The 20,026-nt window shown below is 42.9% G+C and overlaps 2 protein-coding genes across 2 annotated transcripts; one reads left to right on the top strand and one right to left on the bottom strand.

Annotated features, from left to right (window-relative positions):
• Positions 1-251: 251 nt before the first annotated feature.
• On the top strand, positions 252-3,451 carry ebna1bp2 (EBNA1 binding protein 2). The gene is made up of 9 exons (XM_037470370.2): positions 252-470; positions 845-928; positions 1,055-1,224; positions 1,383-1,506; positions 1,636-1,725; positions 1,847-1,922; positions 2,102-2,192; positions 2,291-2,465; positions 2,631-3,451. The coding sequence occupies exons 1-9, from the start codon at positions 375-377 to the stop codon at positions 2,676-2,678; spliced, it is 954 nt and encodes a 317-aa protein (XP_037326267.1). The 5' UTR covers positions 252-374; the 3' UTR covers positions 2,679-3,451.
• cfap144 (cilia and flagella associated protein 144) lies at positions 3,389-4,369 on the bottom strand. The gene is made up of 4 exons (XM_037470371.2): positions 4,163-4,369; positions 3,970-4,026; positions 3,711-3,817; positions 3,389-3,538 (listed from the first exon to the last, which is right to left on the bottom strand). Exons 1-4 carry the CDS (start codon positions 4,281-4,283, stop codon positions 3,473-3,475), a joined length of 351 nt encoding a protein of 116 aa, XP_037326268.2. The 5' UTR covers positions 4,284-4,369; the 3' UTR covers positions 3,389-3,472.
• Positions 4,370-20,026: the final 15,657 nt, after the last annotated feature.

Genomic DNA, 20,026 nt, shown 5'->3' with positions numbered 1-20,026 from the left:
GATTAATTAATTACAAAGCCTCTAATTAATTAGATTCATATTTTTAATTGAGTCACGGCCCTAATTTATATATATATATATAATTTTCTGAAAACTGCTAAAATAACAATAACACTAATACTTATCAATACGAATGTAACGTTTCTGAAAAGAACTACATACGAGTTAAAAAGTATTCCCCACCACGTCGGAACCTCTGATCTTAAAGTCGTTCCCCCCGGCCGACTGTTGGTGTAACACTCAACATCAAGCTATTCTCCTCCGTCACTTCCTCCCCACGTGAAACGCTCTGTACATGTGAGGAGCACCGTGCACGTTCATTTGCGGCATATTTCTTCACGTTTACAGGCCACTACATCACACAGAGTCATCTTATGATCATCGATAGCAGGACTATGGAGTCGGCAGGGGAGGAGGACGAGATGTTCGGACAAGAATCCGATGCAAACAGTGAATTATCAGACGGGGAGGTGAGTTGATTTGTTGACATGCTAACATTGGCTAACCTTAGCAAGCTAAAGCTAATAAGGGTAAAAGTAATTACAGTGCCAACTCTAGTTGAGTTAGTTCATGTTGATTAATGCAAAAATGGTAGAAGAGGAGAACGAAACACGTGTTTACACTAACATACGTGAAAGAACAACAGCCGAGAGGTCTGAGTTGGTAATGTTTATTTCATCCAGCCCAATACATATTCATGACTTTAGCAGGAAATCGGGATTAACTTGACTCTGGGTTAATACGACGTTAGCATGCGTATTATATATGCATTGGTAGTCAATGTGTCTAGTGTCAAAACGAAATAAATAAGAGACTAAACCTGAAAACATTTCGTTTTCTCTAGCTTCAAGAAGCCTTTGCAAAGGGATGGTTGAAACCGGGCATGAACGTTTTGGTGGATAAACCCAAACAGTTTGTCAACAACGTGGTGAGTACATTTACAATAAATAGTTAAACCCTGAAAAGTTACAGTCCCTTTCCAGATGTGTTCTATTTCTATGGGTGTTCCTATACTAAATGTAACTTAAACGCTCTCTCGCGTGTTGTGATGCAGGAGGGTTTGAAGCATTGCCTCGCTGACCTCCGTAAAGACATCCCCTGGGTGGAGAGGTTGGACATGACCAACCCGCCGGCCAAAGACATTTCCCAACCCGAAGGGAAAATTCTAAGTGTGAAAAATGGAGATGTGGATGCAGAGGATGATTTCCAGAGAGAGATGTTTTTGTGAGTGACCATAAAACTCATTTGAGATACGTTTATTTATTCAAAACCGGATGTGTTCTTCCAAGTTCTTGTTACACACTTAAAAATTCATCCAACCCTCCCAAAGAGTATATAGTTAACCAAACCATGATATGGCTCTGTCTTTGTTGCATTCATAGCTACCGCCAAGCTCAAGCTACAGTTCTAGATGCATTGCCTCTCCTAAGCAAGCACGGCATACCCACCAAGAGGCCTGACGATTACTTTGCAGAGATGGCCAAGTCTGATCAGCAGATGCAGAAGGTGAGCGGGTTCCTCAATGTTATGCATGAATGCCGTATGTCAATTGTATTATAAGTAACATAACTACTATGTTCAGACCTCAATTAAAATTTAAGCACAAACAAAGATGTTTTCTGTTCCTCTGTCTAGATCAGGAAGAAGCTGATCTCCAAGCAGGAGATACTGGAGAAGTCTGAGAAGGCCAAGAAACTGCGTGAGCAAAGGAAGTTTGGCAAAAAGGTCAGTTTGCATGTCTCCTGGGACACGCAGGGTATAGTTGTCATGTTTATTAGAGATCTGCCTTTATGCTGGTCATCATTTTGGTGTGAAGAGTAACATGAATTTGTGATGTGTTTTTTAGGTCCAAGTAGAAGTGATACAGAAGCGGCAGAAAGAGAAGAAGGCTATGATGACTGCTGTGAAGAAATACCAAAAAGGTGAGATATTCTTTTTGGTTCAATTTATGTTTGCTGTGTAAGTTAGTGCATTGATGTAAAAAAAAAAAAAGGGAACCCTTCTAAAATGTTGGCCATTATCATAGATAATTGTATGTAATTTGTCTCATATGTGAGGTTTTTCTCAGAAATGTAACTTTTCTTTACACCATCACTCCAAGGAATGACCGACAAACTGGATTTCTTGGAAGGAGACAAGAAGAAGGGTAAAGAGCCGGCTCAGGCCTCCAATAAAGCGACAAACAAGAAAGGGTAAGGCGTTGCATGTCGCATGTTGTGTACATTTACAATCAATGATAAATCTGGGTGTCCTTTCACAAAAAACTAAACACTCTGTATTGTTTTAAAAGTCCCAATGCAAAGAGAAAATACAAAGACCAGCGGTTTGGCTTCGGGGGCAAGAAGAGCGGAAAGAAGTGGAACACCAAGGAGAGCCACAATGACGTTTCCAGTTTCCGCGCAAAAGTGGCCAATTCAAAGGGCAGCAAGGGAGGAAAGAAAGGGGTCAAGGGAGGAAAACAAAACGTGAGTCACTCGCAACACCGTTGACCAATTTAGTGTGTGTATTTTAACTTTTTAAAACGTTACTCCTTTATTTTATACTAACCCATAGCATTATATTTTATTATATTCCTCTTGCACTATGTTGTCTTGCTAGAATCTGAATTTTATTTTCCTTTTTCCTTTCAGAAACGCCCGGGCAAGTCCACGCGCAAGAAGATAAAGTCTCGCTCTTAAACATGGACGGATGCTAGCTGGACTTTGACTGTGTGTGAATGCAAGGTTTCCCTCACCTGCTCCTCACGTCTCTCATCAGGGGACAAAGGAGATCAAGGACTTTTCTTACAAACTTCTTTTTTTTTTTTTTAATTTAAGATGTCTTCAGTAAAGTGTGTCTGGATCAGTGTTGAGGGCCTTTTCAAGTCACACTTAAACAATCACACATACTGAGAGAAAGAGACATTTTGCGAAAGATGATTCTTGATGGTCCACCTTTGCAGAGATGTAAACCCATGATAGAATACTTACCCACACCACAAAAGTGTTTTCTGAAAATAGAGGATGTCTTTTCTTCTTTACTACTTAAATCATTGTCTGTGGACATAATACATTTTCCATGTGCATATTTCATAGGGTTGTTTTTAAAGCAACTTTCTGATTACTCCATGTTCATTCTGGCCTTGAAAACAAAGTCTTCTTGATTTTGGAGGAGTTTTATTTTTTTCTAACAGCTCCTCTACTCATTTATTCTCTCCCGTGTGACATGACATTTTATGATATTGAGCAGCTGTTAGTTTGCCCTTTCTCCTATTCATTAATATGATTAGTATGTCATGAGTAAGTGTGCGTTGTATAGACTTGGGCACATGTTTGCCCTCCAAGTGTTTTACTAAGAATGGCATTCTAAAGATCAGCTTTTTGCAAGACACCTGTATGATAAACAAATCTGAACAAAAATGGATCTCTTTTTAATCATTGGCATTACATTGCTTGTTACTTTTTGATGCATACAGCGCAGATTGTTTATTATTTTATTTGGTGATGTCTGTGCAGCATCTGTGGAAGTTGAACGTCTTGCCATTGGGGTTGGGTAGGATCTGGGGGGATGGAAATGGACAAAATAAGCAATAATTTTAATTACAATTACACCAGAAAATACAATGTGATGCTATTGCATTAAAGTGCACATTGTAACTTCCCAATGGCACTCTGATCTGCTGCAGTTTTACTCTTAACACTGAAAACGTGTCAACTCTGTGTTGTCCTCACCGGTGGAGTTGACACCCACCATCCGATCTCCTGACCCGACGTCTGTGGCGCTGAATATTTCATGGTGGGTACGAGGCGGGCCTTTTGAAAGGCCTCCATGAATTCTGCTGTGAAAAAAGAAGGTATTTGTCCTGAAGCATCCATCATATTTCAGTGCTGCTTTGTGTTTGGGATCATGCAGGTCCGGGGTAATGTCTTAATAACATTTATCCGGGATAAAAGAGCAAAGCAAACCTTTCATTATTAAATGTAAACTCACAGTTCTCTGCCATCTCTTCTGTTTTCCTAGACATGGGTTTCTCTGTTAGGACATGCGCTAAAATATGAGACAAAAATAAGTCAAGAAATTAATTAAAAATACACAAAGTAACATTAAATATGGCTATGTAGCCAACTAAGTGTAATCTCGAAGCCTAAGTACATGTGGAGCATCCGGGTCGTTGAACACTTACGGCGTCGATGCGGGTTGAAGGTGAACCGCGTCTGGAGGATCTCGTGTCTTTTCTCTTTCTTGATCATCTCTTCGTGGATTGCGTCCTTTTGGACCTCATTTAGTTTTTCCTTCCCCGCCATGCGTTAAAAGCATCAATGACAACCGCAAAAGCAACACCTGTTACAATAAATGGACCAAACCAAACAGGCTTTCGATGACTTGAGTATAGCTGCTATTTTATTTTGTTACCTGGCAACGGTAAACACTGCCTCGCGCTGCAGTTGCGTCTTTCAGACACACGGGGGCGCCGCGCGCTCACGAGTCGATTAACGTTGTACATTAAAACTATTAGGCGGTGAAAAAGTACCGATGTACTTTTACTCATTTGCAATCATGTGCTTTTTTTAAGGGGCTTTTTGTTTAGTTCTTGGAATCCACTACAATTCATAGGCAAATATTGTAGTCTTAGATCCAATTACTTTTTACTCCACTAGTTATTATGTCTGCACATTACAATGAAAAATGAAACACTATGTCTGAATTTAAGTTATTCAAATGAGAGAAAAAGAATGTTGTTGATGTTTATAATATTTTTATTGGCAAAACTGCCTAACATGAAATATGTCCTGGTTTGCCAACAGGCGTCAGCAAATCCGTGTTGGATCTAGAACGTGTGCAACGTTTTAAATCCATTTCCTTTACAGTGTGACATGAAAGTGGGCTTTTCTGGTTGGTAGCCTTTGCGAGTTTCCGCTGACTTCCAGAAGCCATTTGTTCATCGCAGCAAACACAGTTTCCCCTTCAGCGGACTGCTGCTCAGTGCCATGTTGAAAACATTTGCCTGGATCAAACAAACACATCAAAATGTAGTGGAAGAGCGCTGAATAAATGAATATGTGCCGACTGGGAGGAAGGCGGCCCGAGTAACATTTGATTTGATTTAATTTGCTTGTATGCATTTGCACATGCCCCCCAACGGCGACAGATGACGCCTCTCTCGTCTCCCTCTGGAGGCCTGTCTGCTGTGCGTCTGCACAGAAGCAGACGACACCTGAACGAGGTGACCGGTGACCTCGAAACATTCGTTCACATTGTCTTGGAGTACACTTGAGCTCGCCGGGGTGTCACGGATCACACGCACATAACACCACCTTCACATCTCCTGAATGGCTCTCGTGGTTGGGAGGACTGACGTGGTGCTTTCAGGGGCTGCAGTTGGAATCCTGGCGGCCTGCCGACTTCTCACCACTTGTTTTCTCACATCTTCATCTCCTTTTTTTCCTCTTCCTCCAGCTTTTCTCCCCTAACATTGTGCAGTCATCTTTACTGGGAGGAAATGCCTCTGTTTGTATTCTCTCGCGGTCCAATCTTGTGCTTGTGCGAATTTTGTGTCACAGACAACTTAATAAAGGTTGAAATGTTCAGCTCTTGGTTTCCGTCTCATAACTCAATTCAAGCTTTATTAGCTCCGAGTGAAAGATATAATGGAAACGGGTAATAACTGCAGGGGCAGATTTCAGTGATTTCAGTGGGGGCGGGTGACAAGTCCCCTGTGGTGTTTGTGTATGTGTGCGAGGAAGAGTGAGCAATATGTATTACCAGAGGACGGGCAGGCTTGCGTTGTCAACCTTTGTTCCCTGGCTTCTGTCACAGTGTCGGGCCGAGTTATCATCAGCGCCGCTTTTGAGTTCCTCGAGGCTGGCAATATAGCCAAAGGCCGGTTTGTGAGTCCGTGCAAAACCCAGTGGAACCCGCGCGCCGTGGGAAGGTACAGCGCACGGTGCGTGCGTTGATTAAATGTGACACGGTTTTTGGCTGAAACTATTTTCCATCCCTGAAGGCTCTAACATGTATACTTAACGAGGAGCCATTTGTCTGTCAGGTAATGTGTGTTAACAGAGAGGCTCCGGTCTCCATCATCCCCTGAGTGGGGGAGGAAGCGTTCTGGTTAAAGTGAGTCTGAGGGCCTGTGGGTTTCGTGTAAAACTCTGCATGGCTTGATTGTCCACTATTACTGTATTATTATTTCTCTCTCTCTCTCTTTACTTTTCCCTATTTTTAATGGTACTTTGGTCTGGATTCGACCCTCATTTGTAGGCCTTGTATTTGAAGCTGTCATTTGACGCGTAAATCTTTTAAATGTGACATGAAATATTTTAGATTTGTTAGCAGGAAGTGGTGAACATCCTGTGGATGTGAAACGTTGTTTCGTTCCATTGAAAGTACAGTGTAAAGAAGACATTTCAAATTGGAATCCAGTAGAGATGCACTATAGCGTAAAATGGAGAAATATCAGACACAGTTGGAGAAACCCAAAAAGTATTCATCTAGTGAACAGAAAAAGGTGTCACACATTCTATATGCAACTCGCTTGTTTGCATATAGTCACAAGATTTTTCAACTCACTTTAAGTTTTGCACAGCTATGGGGAATTTAGGGACTTGTGTCAGTGATCTGTAATTAAATAACCCGAGGAAGGCATTTTGGCTAAAACCAAAGTGTTGTTTTAATTCAACATGAATCCTTACAAACTCTCGTGTGGATTGCATCGTGTCTCCCAAGAGAACATGCAGATATGATCCATCGACATCTCTGTGCTTTATGTTTGGATTTTTTTAATGGTTTTATGTGAAGCACTGAATTGCCTCGTTGTTGAAATTTGCAATAAAGATACATTTGCCTTGAAGCCTTGTGCAAAAAAACGTCAGATTTGGAGGATTTATGTACAATAAATCCAATAATAAAAATAAAAAAAGACCCATAACATCTCCACGGTTTCACTAACTAAATTTCAATGCAGGAGAGATCATTTGATTTTTCCTCTCTGCACACAGTCTGGATACAACTGAGACAACAGAACGTGTGAACTACACCATCAGGACAGAAATCATGCAAAGACGAACCATTGGGTTTGAGAAAGTGAAACCGAGACATCAGACGGAGGAGAAGTGAGTACAAAGGATGACACGTGCTGTGTTGGTTCCTTCCTCACAGACCACTTGCTCTCTTCCAGTCTTACACGCAGCAGCACCAGCCTCTGACCTTTTACTAACGTGACGTTGTTTTAATTTACCAAGCGGCCTCAATTAACTGATGATTAAAAGACTGTGTCATGTATAATTCAGCCTTTTTTGCTCCACCACTGCTCTAATATGAATCCAACGAGAAGTGCACGATTTTTTTTCTTCCCATCACACTACATTAATAAATCCCCTCTAACATGCGAACGATGGCCAATAAAAGCCGCTGCTATTTTCCTAACGAGCGGAAATGTTTGCGCAGGCTTAAAACCTTAATGAAACCCAGGGTGATTTTATTTTACTTCTACTTGGGATGCCGCTGACCTGTCTGCAAATAGGATTCAAACTAAGCTGTACCATTTTCTATCAAACACTACCTAATATGAATGTAAATTGACTTTCTGTTGCACAAATGCAGTCTGAAATGGAATTTCAAATAGCTGCTTTTATTGAAAATGCACCGGTGTGACCAGTGATGAGCAAATGATGGGGCAGTATAACCTAACTACACATGATACTGTATGTCTTCTCCATGAATCGAACTGTGGAGTTTTTTGTGTGTGTGCATTCTAACTGCCTACATTTGAGTACATTTTTATGCTATCCAAAATGTAACTAGATTAGTAATTATTGTGTTTGCTTTTTTCAGTGTCTTTCCCATTTCATTTTGCAGATCATTTGGTATCATCTCTGAACTGTCTACTTTAAAATAAACGCTGCAGGTGTCCGAGAAATATAATCACAAGACAATTACTTAAAATTAATTTTTCAATGCCAACAAATGCTCTTTCTAATACATTTTGGAATCCCTAGTCTATTTTTGCAGAAAGATTTTAAGATTTATTTCCCTCATGCTTAAGAATACATGGGCATGTTTTCAGATCTATTACGTCAATGGTTAAAGTATAGTTAAATCAATGCAACTACTGTAACAACCATGTCTTAAAATCAAAAATTAAGTTTGTACACATTTAATTTGAAACTTAAAATACGTTTTAAGACAAATTTAATTCCAAACAGATTTTAATTGGTTTTACCAACCCAAGTGGCCAAATTCTCCCATTGCGTGCATCTTTAAAACAATCAATGTCAATGTTTTCCTACAGTATGAGAAGAAGGATTGACGTGTTACTAATGCTGTTTAGGCATTTTGAACATTTGCTTATAGTGTAGCAGAGTCTGCAGACCTGCCCCTTTCCCAGCCGACAGAAAAGAAGGAGGAGCAAGGAAAGCCTCTAATAATTGGGCACACCTGTGATGGAGAGGAGTGAGAGGAAAAGGGCAGTTCTGGCTCCTCTACCTCTGCTGCCATTACACGAGTCACAAAGCAAAGAAACCGCTCGACAGGAGGGAGGCAGCCGGCTGGAGAGAACCGTGGACCACGGGGGGAAAGATAAGTCATCACGAAACACCTCTCGCGACTTCTCCAGGGTCAACCAAAACACACACACAGCCCCCCCCACACACACACACACACACACCGGCCCACGCCCACGCCTACCTTTTCTCCATACACCCCAAATTGACAATATCTGGACTCCTCACATAAAGACCTTCCTCAAGGGACATTTCAGCTGATTATTTTTGTCCCCAAAGATGTGGTTATTTTATTTTGAAGGGACATTTATGTTTTGATTGGCACACCTTGTTTAGTATTTGAAGTACGTTACCTTTTCACAGCGGGGTTACCTGGTCGGGTAAATCATTGCTCCTTGTTCGGAGGATGATTCTATAAATGTGACAGGGAATAAAGTATATTATATTATGTAATAAGAGTATTTGCCCATCTGGCGCCCAATGTATACTTTGGATTAAATACGCAACAGTTGTTGAAGATGTATTTTTTTAAATCGCAGAGAATTGAAGTAATGGGTAATCTCTTTGCCCAGTCATGGCTGACGAAAATGAGCGGGGTGCTTATAAACATGAACCACGTTGGCGTCAAAGTGACGTTGCGTCTCCAACGAGGCCCACGTTGCACTCGGATCGTGAGAAAGTGGTTTTGCGGTTTGGCTCTGGACCCCCCCGTGTCTACTGTGTCTGTGGCTGCCTGTCAAGCAGATCACGAATCTAACAGCAGATACCATCCCGCCCATCTCAGGCCTTTGTCCCCTCACGCACAGCAAAAATAGTTTATTTCAGATTTTGATCCGATTTTCGCTTTGGACCCCGGGGGACTGTGATTGTTTACTTATCTGATGACAGATTGATATCTTCCTCTTTTTCTTTTTTTAAAACAACTCATGTTTGTAGAAGCACACACACACACACACACACACACACACCTACACGGGGGGGAATGTTTTATCTACTCACCCTACTAAGGAAAGGGCAGGTGATAGCAGCTCGACATGCATTGGTACTACTTGGTGCCTTCCCGTTTGTTTTGATAGTCTCGCGGGTGTCTGGGGGCTCCCTGGAGACACCGAGTGTCGTGGGAAAGCTGCCTCCCCATCAGACGCTTGCTGTGTGTCAGCCCGTGCTCTTGTCTGTAATCTCCTGTTTTGTCTCTCCGACGGAGACCTTCTCGGGTGGGGCGGAGTACGGCAGAGATCACGTCGGCATAGATTAGGAAAGACCTCACAGGAGACTGTGACTGTGCTACGAGGTCACTTCCTCAAATAGTCGCTGTGCGTAATGAAAATGATGGGGTGGAAAAGCAATTGCTTTTCAGGTTGTGGTTTTGTTTACTATAGAAAATATAAATGGGCATTTGAATAGTTTTGATTTGTTCGGTTTTCTCGTATTCACTATGGTGAACAGTCAGCTCGATTTGTTTATCAGATCAGAGCCATCGTCCATCTTTGATCAATACATCTTAACGCACGCCCCCGAGGGTGTGCAATGTAATCTACAGGCTGTGAGCTGCTTTCTTACTCACCGGAATGTCCATCTATCGGTTTTCTCATTGACGCGGGACAATTTTCAGTGGCTGAAAATCCATATCCAGCATCTCTATTTCAGGCTCCTAGGTTCTTGGCTACTGCTCAGTGGTGAACACTTGATTGTTGAACCGTTTGCCTCGGAGGCTTTTTTTTATTCACCTTTTGACCTCAGTTTTGATGTTTCCTGCCAAAGCAGAAAGTGCTGATTCCATTGTTCCCAATTAAAAAATACAAAATTGGAAGCAGCACTTTTTTTTTTACCAGGAACCCAGCCGGGTTTTGCTTTTTATCAGTCAAAGAATTATATTATTTGAGCAAACGCTAATGTAATCTGTGTTCTTCATGAGTTATTTTATTCCTCTTTCTCCGACCCTTGGACACAAAGCCTCCATTCATTTTGAATATAAACGCATTGTTACGGTGGTTTATTTTCAGTTATCCTGACGGCGCGCAGAAAGAAATCATGAGGCGTAACGTGAGAACTCATACTCAATGGAAGATTCTTCTTGTGTGTCGGTAAGATGGCACATCCAGCTGTGCTTCTTAAAATGCTCAAAGTGTCCAAAATCAAGTGTAACTTCCGCACGCACGCACGCCAAAACCTGGAATCACTGTGACATCTCACAATCCCTCTCATTGACCTCCTGACCTCCGCAGCAGCTTGTTTTCGTGACGGATGACGGCCCGGAGTGGAGGTGTGTGTGGTTGATGGCTCTGCATCACGATGGCGTGAACGACTCTCTGCTCGCAGTTGGCCGGGCGAGGGCTGGGCGAGGCGGTCCAACGGGGTGCGTCGTTGAACACATTTTTGAATGTGAGAGAGAATTGTTTTCCCACCCCGACTCCCATCCTACCGACGTGCTGAAGAAATTGTGTTTTGCCTTCGCTCACCACCAACCTGAGTACTGTGAGTGTTTGGCCTTCTGGTGGAGACAACACCACCCGGTGCTCTTTAACCCATGCAGGTGCTGCACATGCATTATTGCACAAGCAGAGGACACTCGGTTTCTGTTCCAGCTTCAGACATGTCCATCTCTATTCAGCTTTCAAACCGTTTGCAAGTAAGACAACCACATAAATTAGCTAGGTTAGCTAAAACAATGCACTTACGTCATTAACAGCATGACTACTACACACTCTGTACTATAAGGATTCCTTTTTGTTTACTGCAATAAATACACAGTACTAGCTAGAGACATTCTGCGACTTTGACGTCTCACTGGCTTACTTGTTTGCATCATTAACCCTGTGTGGCTCTGGGGCTAAAAACACACACACACACACCCAAGTGTCCATGGCTCAGATCTCCTGAATAGGAAGACGCTGGGAGAGAGCAATGGGGTTATCACTCATGTCAAATTCCTCGCCAAAGTGGCCACTTTGTTTGGGGAAAAGATCTCGCTTTGTCAAGGCGCGGCAGATATTCAACCCCCCTCGAGTGAAAGGAGCTCAGGACAGCGGAACAAGACCCAAATGGCTGTAGAGTGAATATTATTACAATTAAAATATATCTATCTATATGTATATTTAACTAATGCTGGAATTTCACATGGTACTCTGTTAGCTCTTATCACGTCTCTTTGGCCCATTAGACACATTTGTATCTATTCATGTACCACAGCATGAATAATACGTGTCATTGATTTACAAGACGTATTTTGTACCTGGAGAGCTGGCTCTTTGGGGATATAATATTTTCATCCCTGAAGTGATACGAGACACAGAAAGTGAAGACGGACACTTGATCACTCCCAGTACGGACTCGCTGAAAGACTCCAAACCGGCCGCGACCTGCTGGGGCGATAAATACGTCGAGCCATCAATTTGGAAACCTAAAACAGGCCGTACATAACTTGGCAGGGAGCTGAAGGTTCAAAGTGTAGCTGGTCATCCCTGTGTACGAGTACAGATGTACAGAAATACAAAATGTTTTAATCTGCTGGTTAAATTCATGTCTTGGAAAAAAAAAAAATCCCTTATCTGTAACAGAAAATCTTGATCTAAATTACATGGAATATATCTCTCCCCCCCTTTTTTTTTTTTTAAGGGTGCGAAATAAGAACAAAAATGCTCCTCTCCGTCGTTCTCTTGTTGACAGCCCAGCTAAATGTCAAACCTGTCAACAACTACCTCTTTACCCCAAACGTCAAAGGGGGGGGGGGGGTCGGGTTGCCGCTGCGGTTCAGTGTTTTCTAGGAACAGGGCAGAGGCGTGACACACGAGACAATGGATTGTGAAGTTCTATTTCACTGAAGTGCAACATTTGTATTTAATCTTGACAAACGTTTAACCCACTGTGACTTTGTGGGGTCCAAAGCTCTAACTACTAATGCACATCTTTACCTTCACCTTTTATCCTTTCAGTCTTCTTTTTTTAAACGGGAACTTTCAAATGAAATCCTAAATCCACGAAGGGAAGGTTCAAAATAAAGCATTAAAACAATTTATTTAATATTATGAAACATGGTGTTGTTTAAATTGGCCACATATGCGTTATCCTTCCGTTTGTTTTCTGGTGTTTTGGAGTTTGCATTAACCAGAAAACTGGGAAATCAAGAACATCTCCTGCCTCTATGTAACCCTGTTGGACATTTTCTAATGGTCGCTGTTGAGATGCAACACATGACAAAGGCTGTCGGACCCTGTTGGACTAATCTGCCTAGAAGATGGCCGATCAGGCCATCCACCCAAAGCTACTCAGGTATGTTGTCATCATCACCTGCAGTTTTCAGCCGTTGCATCAGCCTGTGACTCTGATGTAATTCCTCTCATTTTCTCCACTTTCAACTCCCCTTGATCTCTCGGCATCTCCCTCTGTCTCGATCCCCCCCATTTCTCTGTAACGTCCACCACAAAACCTTGAGGCTGATTGATGGAGGAAAAAAAGAAGTAAAGAGTTTATTCTGTTAACTTCAATTAGGCAGTTTATCAACAGGTGTTCGGGGAAAGCTGGGACCCACATACTCTTTTTGAACGGGTGGTGCCTGCAGGAGAGCAGATAGAGATTAATGAGCTTATTAAATGCGAACGGACTCTCAGACAGACAGCTCATTAAAACTGCAGTGTTTGGAGCCCTTCCCAATGCGGATCAGACCTGAGCAGACTATCAATATCGACCTTGTCCATCATAAAGTAGCAGAGGACATTCGAAATGATTCCAAAAAGATTCCAATTGCTGTCATCCCACAAATGACACTCGTGATGGACGTATTTGTCAAATGTTTTTGGTATGTCAGGGTAATGCTATATCAATAATCATGAAGGATGACCCAATTACTTGTCACAGAGAGAGGGATAGTTATTTCTGACGTTTTAAAATACAAATGCATCATCAAAGTTTTGGCAAAGTGCGTTATCTAATGGCATCACGCGTTCTGTGCGTCTTTTGTGGATTTTTATTCACTTTAGCTTCTTCTGGCTCCTAAAATGTAGTTTGTTTGCTGCTTTTTTGTAGTTGTGCATTTGCAGTCCAGAGCCCGTACGAGTTTGCTGATCGATTTCGACGAAGCGCTCCGATAGTCTTCAGCTCAGCGTGGGGGTCAGCCATTGCTCCACCAGTGCCGTCTTCACACGCCCTCCCAGATTGACGTGGAAGCCCTCGCCGCGTGCCGTGTTAAAATTGCCGGCTCAACTGCAAAGCGAGGGAACCGATCCTCTCATCTGTATCCGGATCCCCTTCAACAAACCGTAGGAGTAACTTGTGTGATGTGTGGCAACAGGAAGTGTTTTTTGCATCGGCGTGTGAAGTGAAAAGAGTGGTGCGGCGCCGCTGTGTTGGTGGAGCGTTCCCCTGTGATCTCCTACGCCAGCTAAACTGCTGACTGGCTCCTTTCCGGCACAGACATGGAGAGGCATGCACAATGTAAAGCTACACATACACACACACACACACACACACACACTGTACACACACACCTGGGAGGCTGACTTGGCTCTACACGGAGTTGTGGTTGTCAGCCAGCAGCTTCTGCAAACCACCCATCATCGCGCTCTTCACCTGGCAGTGTCTCGACAGTCCATCCTTTTACAGCTCCACTGTGAAAAATGTGCAAGTGTGTGTGTGTGTGTGTCTATTTATGTGTGTGCAGGTGTTTGTATGTATCTCTAAGTGGGCCACAGAGCAGCAGTGTGTGTGTATGCGCAGAGGACCTCATTCCAGCCATTATGTCTCGTGAAAGGCTTCTCCATTTTGTAATTGTATAATGTGTTCCAACACCTTATCCAGGGATGTTGTCCTTTTTCATATTTATTCATGTTTTGATGCCTCAAAACATGAATAAGATTATTCGCAAACAGAAAACTCAAAGGTTTAAGTTGAAATTGAAGCCAGATGAACAGTAATTAGGCATTAAATGATTCTAGTCAGATATGATATTGATTCCATTTGACCAAAACGTGTGTTTCTCCTGGCTCCCCTGTTTCTTGTCTGGGATTGTTGGACAGAGAAGTCTTGCGAGTTGATCCTGCTGTGTCACCCCTCAACTACCACTCACAGATCTGGTTACAGCTGAGACCAACAACCTCACTTCCACACACACACACACACACACACACACACACACACACACACACACACACACACACACACAGGAGAGGCCTCCTTCGTTCAGGCATGTGCTGCCACGACTGGACACTTAACACAGCAAAGACTCACTGACATTGTGTGTGTGTGCGCGCTGCAGACTGTTGAGGTGCCGTTGCTGGTGTGACTTGCAACGAGCTTCTGTGTGGTAAGTTGAAATGAAGGATAATGAATAAAGATTGGAATTGTTTACTGCAAAAGTGTGTGTCTCGGGTGATGTGTATTGTATTCAATTTATTTATTATTTGTCATTATTCATTGTGCCGTGCTGTTTTGCGGCTGCATTGATTTCCAGTAATAGTGATGTGTCCAGAGCAAACGTATTCCCTGGAAACATTGTAAAATAAACATTGAATCCCAAAACACCTCCATGGAACGGCACATACAAAAAAAGTAAACCAATTAGTACCGCTCACTGCCAAATTTCAGAAAAAAAGGACCTTTCACCTGCAGCACTTGTCTCCTCGTTTTTCTTTTTTCATTTTCATCGCCATCCTAATTTGTCCTGCATGGATTATTGTCCATTCCCTCCTGGCTGCTGTGACGCACTCCTAGATGACACGTCAAGAGCTCTTTGTCTCTCTCTCTCTCTCTCTCTCTCTCTCTCTCTCTCTCTCTCTTTCACACAAACACCTTCACACAAACCATCCCAGTTATGTTCATCCCTTTAGAGGACAAAACTCTTCCCAAAGATCTACTCCTGTCCTAACCTTTAACCTCGATCTAAATACCATAATCTAAAACCAAGTCCAGGACCTAAAGTGTAACGGTTCATGTTACGGAACAGCCCACTCGCCCCCCCAAAAAGAAAGCGAGTCTGTGTCACTTAAGTATTACATGCCTTAACACACACGGACACACACAGAGTACATTACAAGTACATATTAAACTAAAACATCGGTCTATATACTTACAAAGATAGTATAGGATCATTTACATGCACTAACTAGCACATGCACAAGCTTTGTTGTCATTCTCTCTTGCGCGCACACACACACACACACACGCGCACAAGCACTGCTCTGTGTGCTTAAGAGCAGACTTGCCCACTGTTAAGACTAAACGACAGTAGGCAGTGCAACAAAATGACACTTTGCCAATAGAGCGGGATCGTTAATTACGGTTATTATACCTGTCGCCCCGAACTCCCGCATTCCCACACAAACATGCGCACACGCAGTCACTGTTTAACTGGCCCCCTGCCTCACAGCCCGACACCATAGTTCAACTGGATAAACGTGCACCTGTTGACACAGCTGGACATACACGGCGTGTGGAACACTAACTTCAGTCTCTGTAGAAGTCAAGGAGGTGAATCTGGGTCCGTGAAAAGCCAACTCGCGTTGATGCTGAGGAGTAGCTTGTGGCTGCAGAGCTTTCACTCTGACAAATGTCTTTCTTCATCAGGCTCAAAAACATCCCCCCCCCCTGCAGGCCCTGAAGCTTTCCTGTAAAAAAAAAAAGAATAACTTAAAGTTATAAAACATTCACGGTTTTCTTATTGGTGGTTGTTGTTGTTATTTCAACTACACATTGTGTACTTAATGCTACTGGCTGCAACTCTCTATCGGTTCCTCATCTTCCTCGGGAATCTTTGAACAAACTACCATCTCGCTGCAGACAGCCTGCAGACAGATTCAGCGGCAGCACAGTATCAGGCTCGTATGCACCAAACAAACAGGCACCCAGGCAACAACCAACATGCGTTTCTTTGAAGCAGAGCAGCTTCCATTGTGCAGACATTGAAGATTATCTAATCTTGAGCGTGTCTCTTTTTTTCATGCTCCTCTTGTTTCATGCTCTTTAACAAAGTGAGCAAGTCTAACAGTCGGAAATTCACCTCTGGAAGAAACGGATTCACCGCGATAGCAACTCATCTTACTGGGAGAGTTTAGCATGAGACAAAAGGCAGTTTCTGCATCATTCGGGAGCAGTGATGGAGCAGATGGAGGGGATGGAGCAGCGGCAGGAGGAGAGGTGGAGGCGTCAGGTCTGACACGCAGTCTGACAATCTGCAGCCTTGCTGTCTCCATTCTTCATTCCATCAGTCAGTCTGCCGGCTCTTTTCCTCTCTGTCTACGTGACGTCTGCCTCCTCTGTGCCCATCCGTCTGTCTGTCTGAATCTGATCATTTCTTCACTCAATATTTGTTCTCCTCTTCGCCAGTTTTGAATTGGTTTTTTTTTAAAGGTGGAGAGCGAACCACTGATACTGAAGGACTATATGAAATATAAATATCATGGAACCCGTATGATCGAATGACCCAAAGCAGAACACATGCGTTTTGCAGCTGCTCCTTTTTAGTAGCAAGAAAGTGTTGAACTATTGGTAGAGATGCAGTTCAAAAACCTTTTTGCTTAAGTGTTGCCATCTGATCTCAATGTAGTGCTGGTCTCCTTTTGCTCAGGGCGTGGAGCCTCTGAGTCAAGCAGGACTTGTTTACGTCACTCCTGTTTCTGTCGCCCATCCATCCACAAACTGCATAACACTCGCTCCCTTCTGAGGGGAAAGTAGCCCCATTTGTCAGCACCGTCTCGTTTGTCCGTCAGCGGCTCGGCCCGGTGACTCAACGGTGACCTAATTCCTTCCTTCGTTTTCTGTTCACTCTCACTCTGGTGCGGGAGACTCGCTATCGGGGCTGTGATTTAGTGCCCGGGGAACCTACTGCAAAGGGAAACCTCGCAGAAGGAAGGAAGGGCTTTTGCCTCCATGGATGATGACGATGATTGATAAATGATTGATAAATTATATTTCAGGGGGCCTCCACTGGCTCGTCTCTCTGTGTGCTGTCGTCTTGCCTTTTGGCCCAAACAGAGAGACCAGTGTCCACAAATAGGCTGCTGATCTGCAATGGTTTAGGCATTTCTGTTGAACATTGGGTCTATTTCTGGCCAACACATTAGTTTGATGGATTGTTAGAAAATACTGTTGACCACACCACGCAATTTCAGGCCAATTTAGGCCACATTTAATTAACAGCAGTTTGAATTGAATGCATACAGACTCCATTCTGACTTGCACTTAAAAGCAGCGGCCCACTTTGGTTGAGTATTTGTAAATTTGGGATTTTATATCCCCCAAATGTGTTTGTTCTTTTTTTGAAAGGTCTCTTTGTTTGGCTTCAAGTCTGTTTTTTATTTGTAAGTCCATGACTTTTGGTGTTATACAAGTGGAAAGTTTTTTTTTTTTTTTTTTTTTTTTAAACTCACTAACCCAACACGACTGGTCCTGGCGGATACATCCTCAGACCATAAATAGCATTGTTTGATGTCTTCAGGTGGTTCAAAACCTTCATCAACGGGTGCAGGGTGCAACTCAACGACTTTTGCCGTTTCCGTCTCCTGGATCAAGTCACAGAACCGCTGAGTGCAAATTGGAGTTACTCTGCACGTGCAATAAACATGTTTGGTCACTGGTCAGTGTTGAGGAAGCAGCTGAAGTTTGCAGCATAATGTCTAAATCCTTGTTAGAAGTTATTCAATTGTTGCTAATTATCTCTTGAGTTCTTGTCTTTTTCTCTGTCGCCCATTTAGCACCGATTTTGATCTGGAGCCAAAAACCGCTGCAGCGCGATAAGACCCGACTCATCCACTCCTTTTTAATTCCCCTACGACGTAGATATCACCCAGTGACTGCCACAAGTGTGTCTGATTTAATCTGCTCGTGCCCCCCCCCCCCCCCTTGCTGTAAACAAGCATCATCTGCTTTGATCCAGCTCACAAGGTTGTAAGAGAAGAGTTCCACGGGCTGTTCAAGGGAGCATATCTTCATATTGAATATCAAACATTTGGCAGTGGACCCAGTGGAGGTAACCCAATCACCAGAACATGATAGAAGCCGACCCCACTAGTAACATCGCTAATCTCAACCAACAAAAAGGGAAGTGTGCAGGCAAACATTTACTGGTTTAGAATAACGCTGATAACTTTCTCTGAGTGGAGGTTTTCCTGTCGCGACAACTGACTCCGATCAGCTGCGGTCATGTATTTCATGTAACACAACATTACGTTACATGTCATTTAGCTGACGCTTTTATCCAAAGCGACTTACAACAAGTGCATTTTCACATAGAGATACAAACTCGGAAGAACAAGTAACAAGAAAGTACAATTTTCATCAAATAAGCAGTTTCAAAACATGTTAACCAAACTGGATCTTCCAAAGCTCTTCAAACTACAATAATAAAAAGAATGGGAAAAAAAACCTTGGTCTTGTGAATAATATGAGCCTAAATTAAAATACATGTCTCTTTTCGTTCCAAGCCATTACATTGTTCAAAGAGTGTTGTTGAGTTTAATGAGAGAGGCACCTTACCATTTCAGTTGCAACAAATCTTATAGGTTAAACAATATTAGCGTTGGCTTTGCTATTTCATCAATTTTCCATAATTTTCTATTTTTATTGCAGGATAAACACTCTAGCTGGAAAATGCTGTGTACCTACAGCACAAATTTGAGGAACTTTAAGGGGTTTTCTTTGCATGTCACTTCATACAACTCCATTCAATATATTGCGCAACTTCTGTTCATTCTTACACGCAAAAATCAACACATGCATAGGCATAGCCCATGCAATATAATGCTGTTTATTTCAATGGAGACGTTCTTACATTGTTGCTAATTATCTCGAGTTCAAGTGCAACAAGTTCACGTTTTCTGTGAGAAATGTGCCTGAAAAACGTATGAGAAACAGTGACACCTTTGTAACACTTTTACCTTTTTTTTACACTGCTCTTGGCTGTTACCGTTAGATTAGCGGAAGAAATCCACCTGTGGATCAGAACTCAAGAACTACATTGTCCTACTTTTTCTAGTGCACTCTAGTGACTGTTTTTTAGCTTCAGGGATTTCCCGTCTCCTTAAATACGGCGAGCAGCAGCACCTGAGTCTGAGATCATTTGCACCCCCCTTCAGCTTCGGGCGCACGCTTCGGCACCTTTTCAAATAACACATCTCAGTTAAACGTCTTGAGGCTGTTTCCTACGTCTTCCCTCCAGCCTATGTTTTGTCATCTGAAGCGGTGATACTAAGTGAGTCGGCCTGTGGCGGAGATCGCCTTGTGGCAGCCATTCATCACCTGTTTGGCAGAAGTGACTGCAATGAGCGCCTGAGCGAGCAGATACTTGCATGACGTGCAGAGCGAGCATCTGGCGTAAGGGGGTTAATTGAGGGTGATTAAGGTGATTAATAGCTCTGTTTGAAGTGAAAACACAAGACAGACTGGCTTATGTTGCAGAGCAAATATTTGGGGGGGAAAAATCCATCAGTGGCAAAAGTGCAGAGCGACTGGAGAAGTGGTCAGGTGTGTGAGGGTGTGCAGCGCCAGGAATATTTAGGCTCTTAGCTTAGTGGCAATGTAGAAAAAGATTGTGTGTGTGTGTGTGTGTGTGTGTAGAA

This window comes from Pungitius pungitius, chromosome 7 (assembly GCF_949316345.1).
Source record: "Pungitius pungitius chromosome 7, fPunPun2.1, whole genome shotgun sequence".
NCBI classification, from domain to species: domain Eukaryota; kingdom Metazoa; phylum Chordata; class Actinopteri; order Perciformes; family Gasterosteidae; genus Pungitius; species Pungitius pungitius.
Note: the sequence above shows the minus strand (reverse complement) of the source record. Positions and strands in the feature narration are given on the sequence as shown.

Excerpts from the sequence above, each read along its gene's own strand:
- ebna1bp2 (XM_037470370.2), top strand. The coding sequence starts at position 375 with ATGATCATCGATAGCAGGACTATGGAGTCGGCAGGGGAGGAGGACGAG. Across the intron at positions 1,225-1,382 it reads TTCCAGAGAGAGATGTTTTT|CTACCGCCAAGCTCAAGCTA; the intron begins GTGAGTGACCAT and ends TTGCATTCATAG. Across the intron at positions 2,466-2,630 it reads TCAAGGGAGGAAAACAAAAC|AAACGCCCGGGCAAGTCCAC; the intron begins GTGAGTCACTCG and ends TTTTCCTTTCAG.
- cfap144 (XM_037470371.2), bottom strand. The coding sequence starts at position 4,283 with ATGGCGGGGAAGGAAAAACTAAATGAGGTCCAAAAGGACGCAATCCAC. Across the intron at positions 4,027-4,162 it reads CTTCAACCCGCATCGACGCC|CGCATGTCCTAACAGAGAAA; the intron begins GTAAGTGTTCAA and ends CTCATATTTTAG. Across the intron at positions 3,539-3,710 it reads GGTGGGTGTCAACTCCACCG|ATCCTACCCAACCCCAATGG; the intron begins GTGAGGACAACA and ends CCATCCCCCCAG.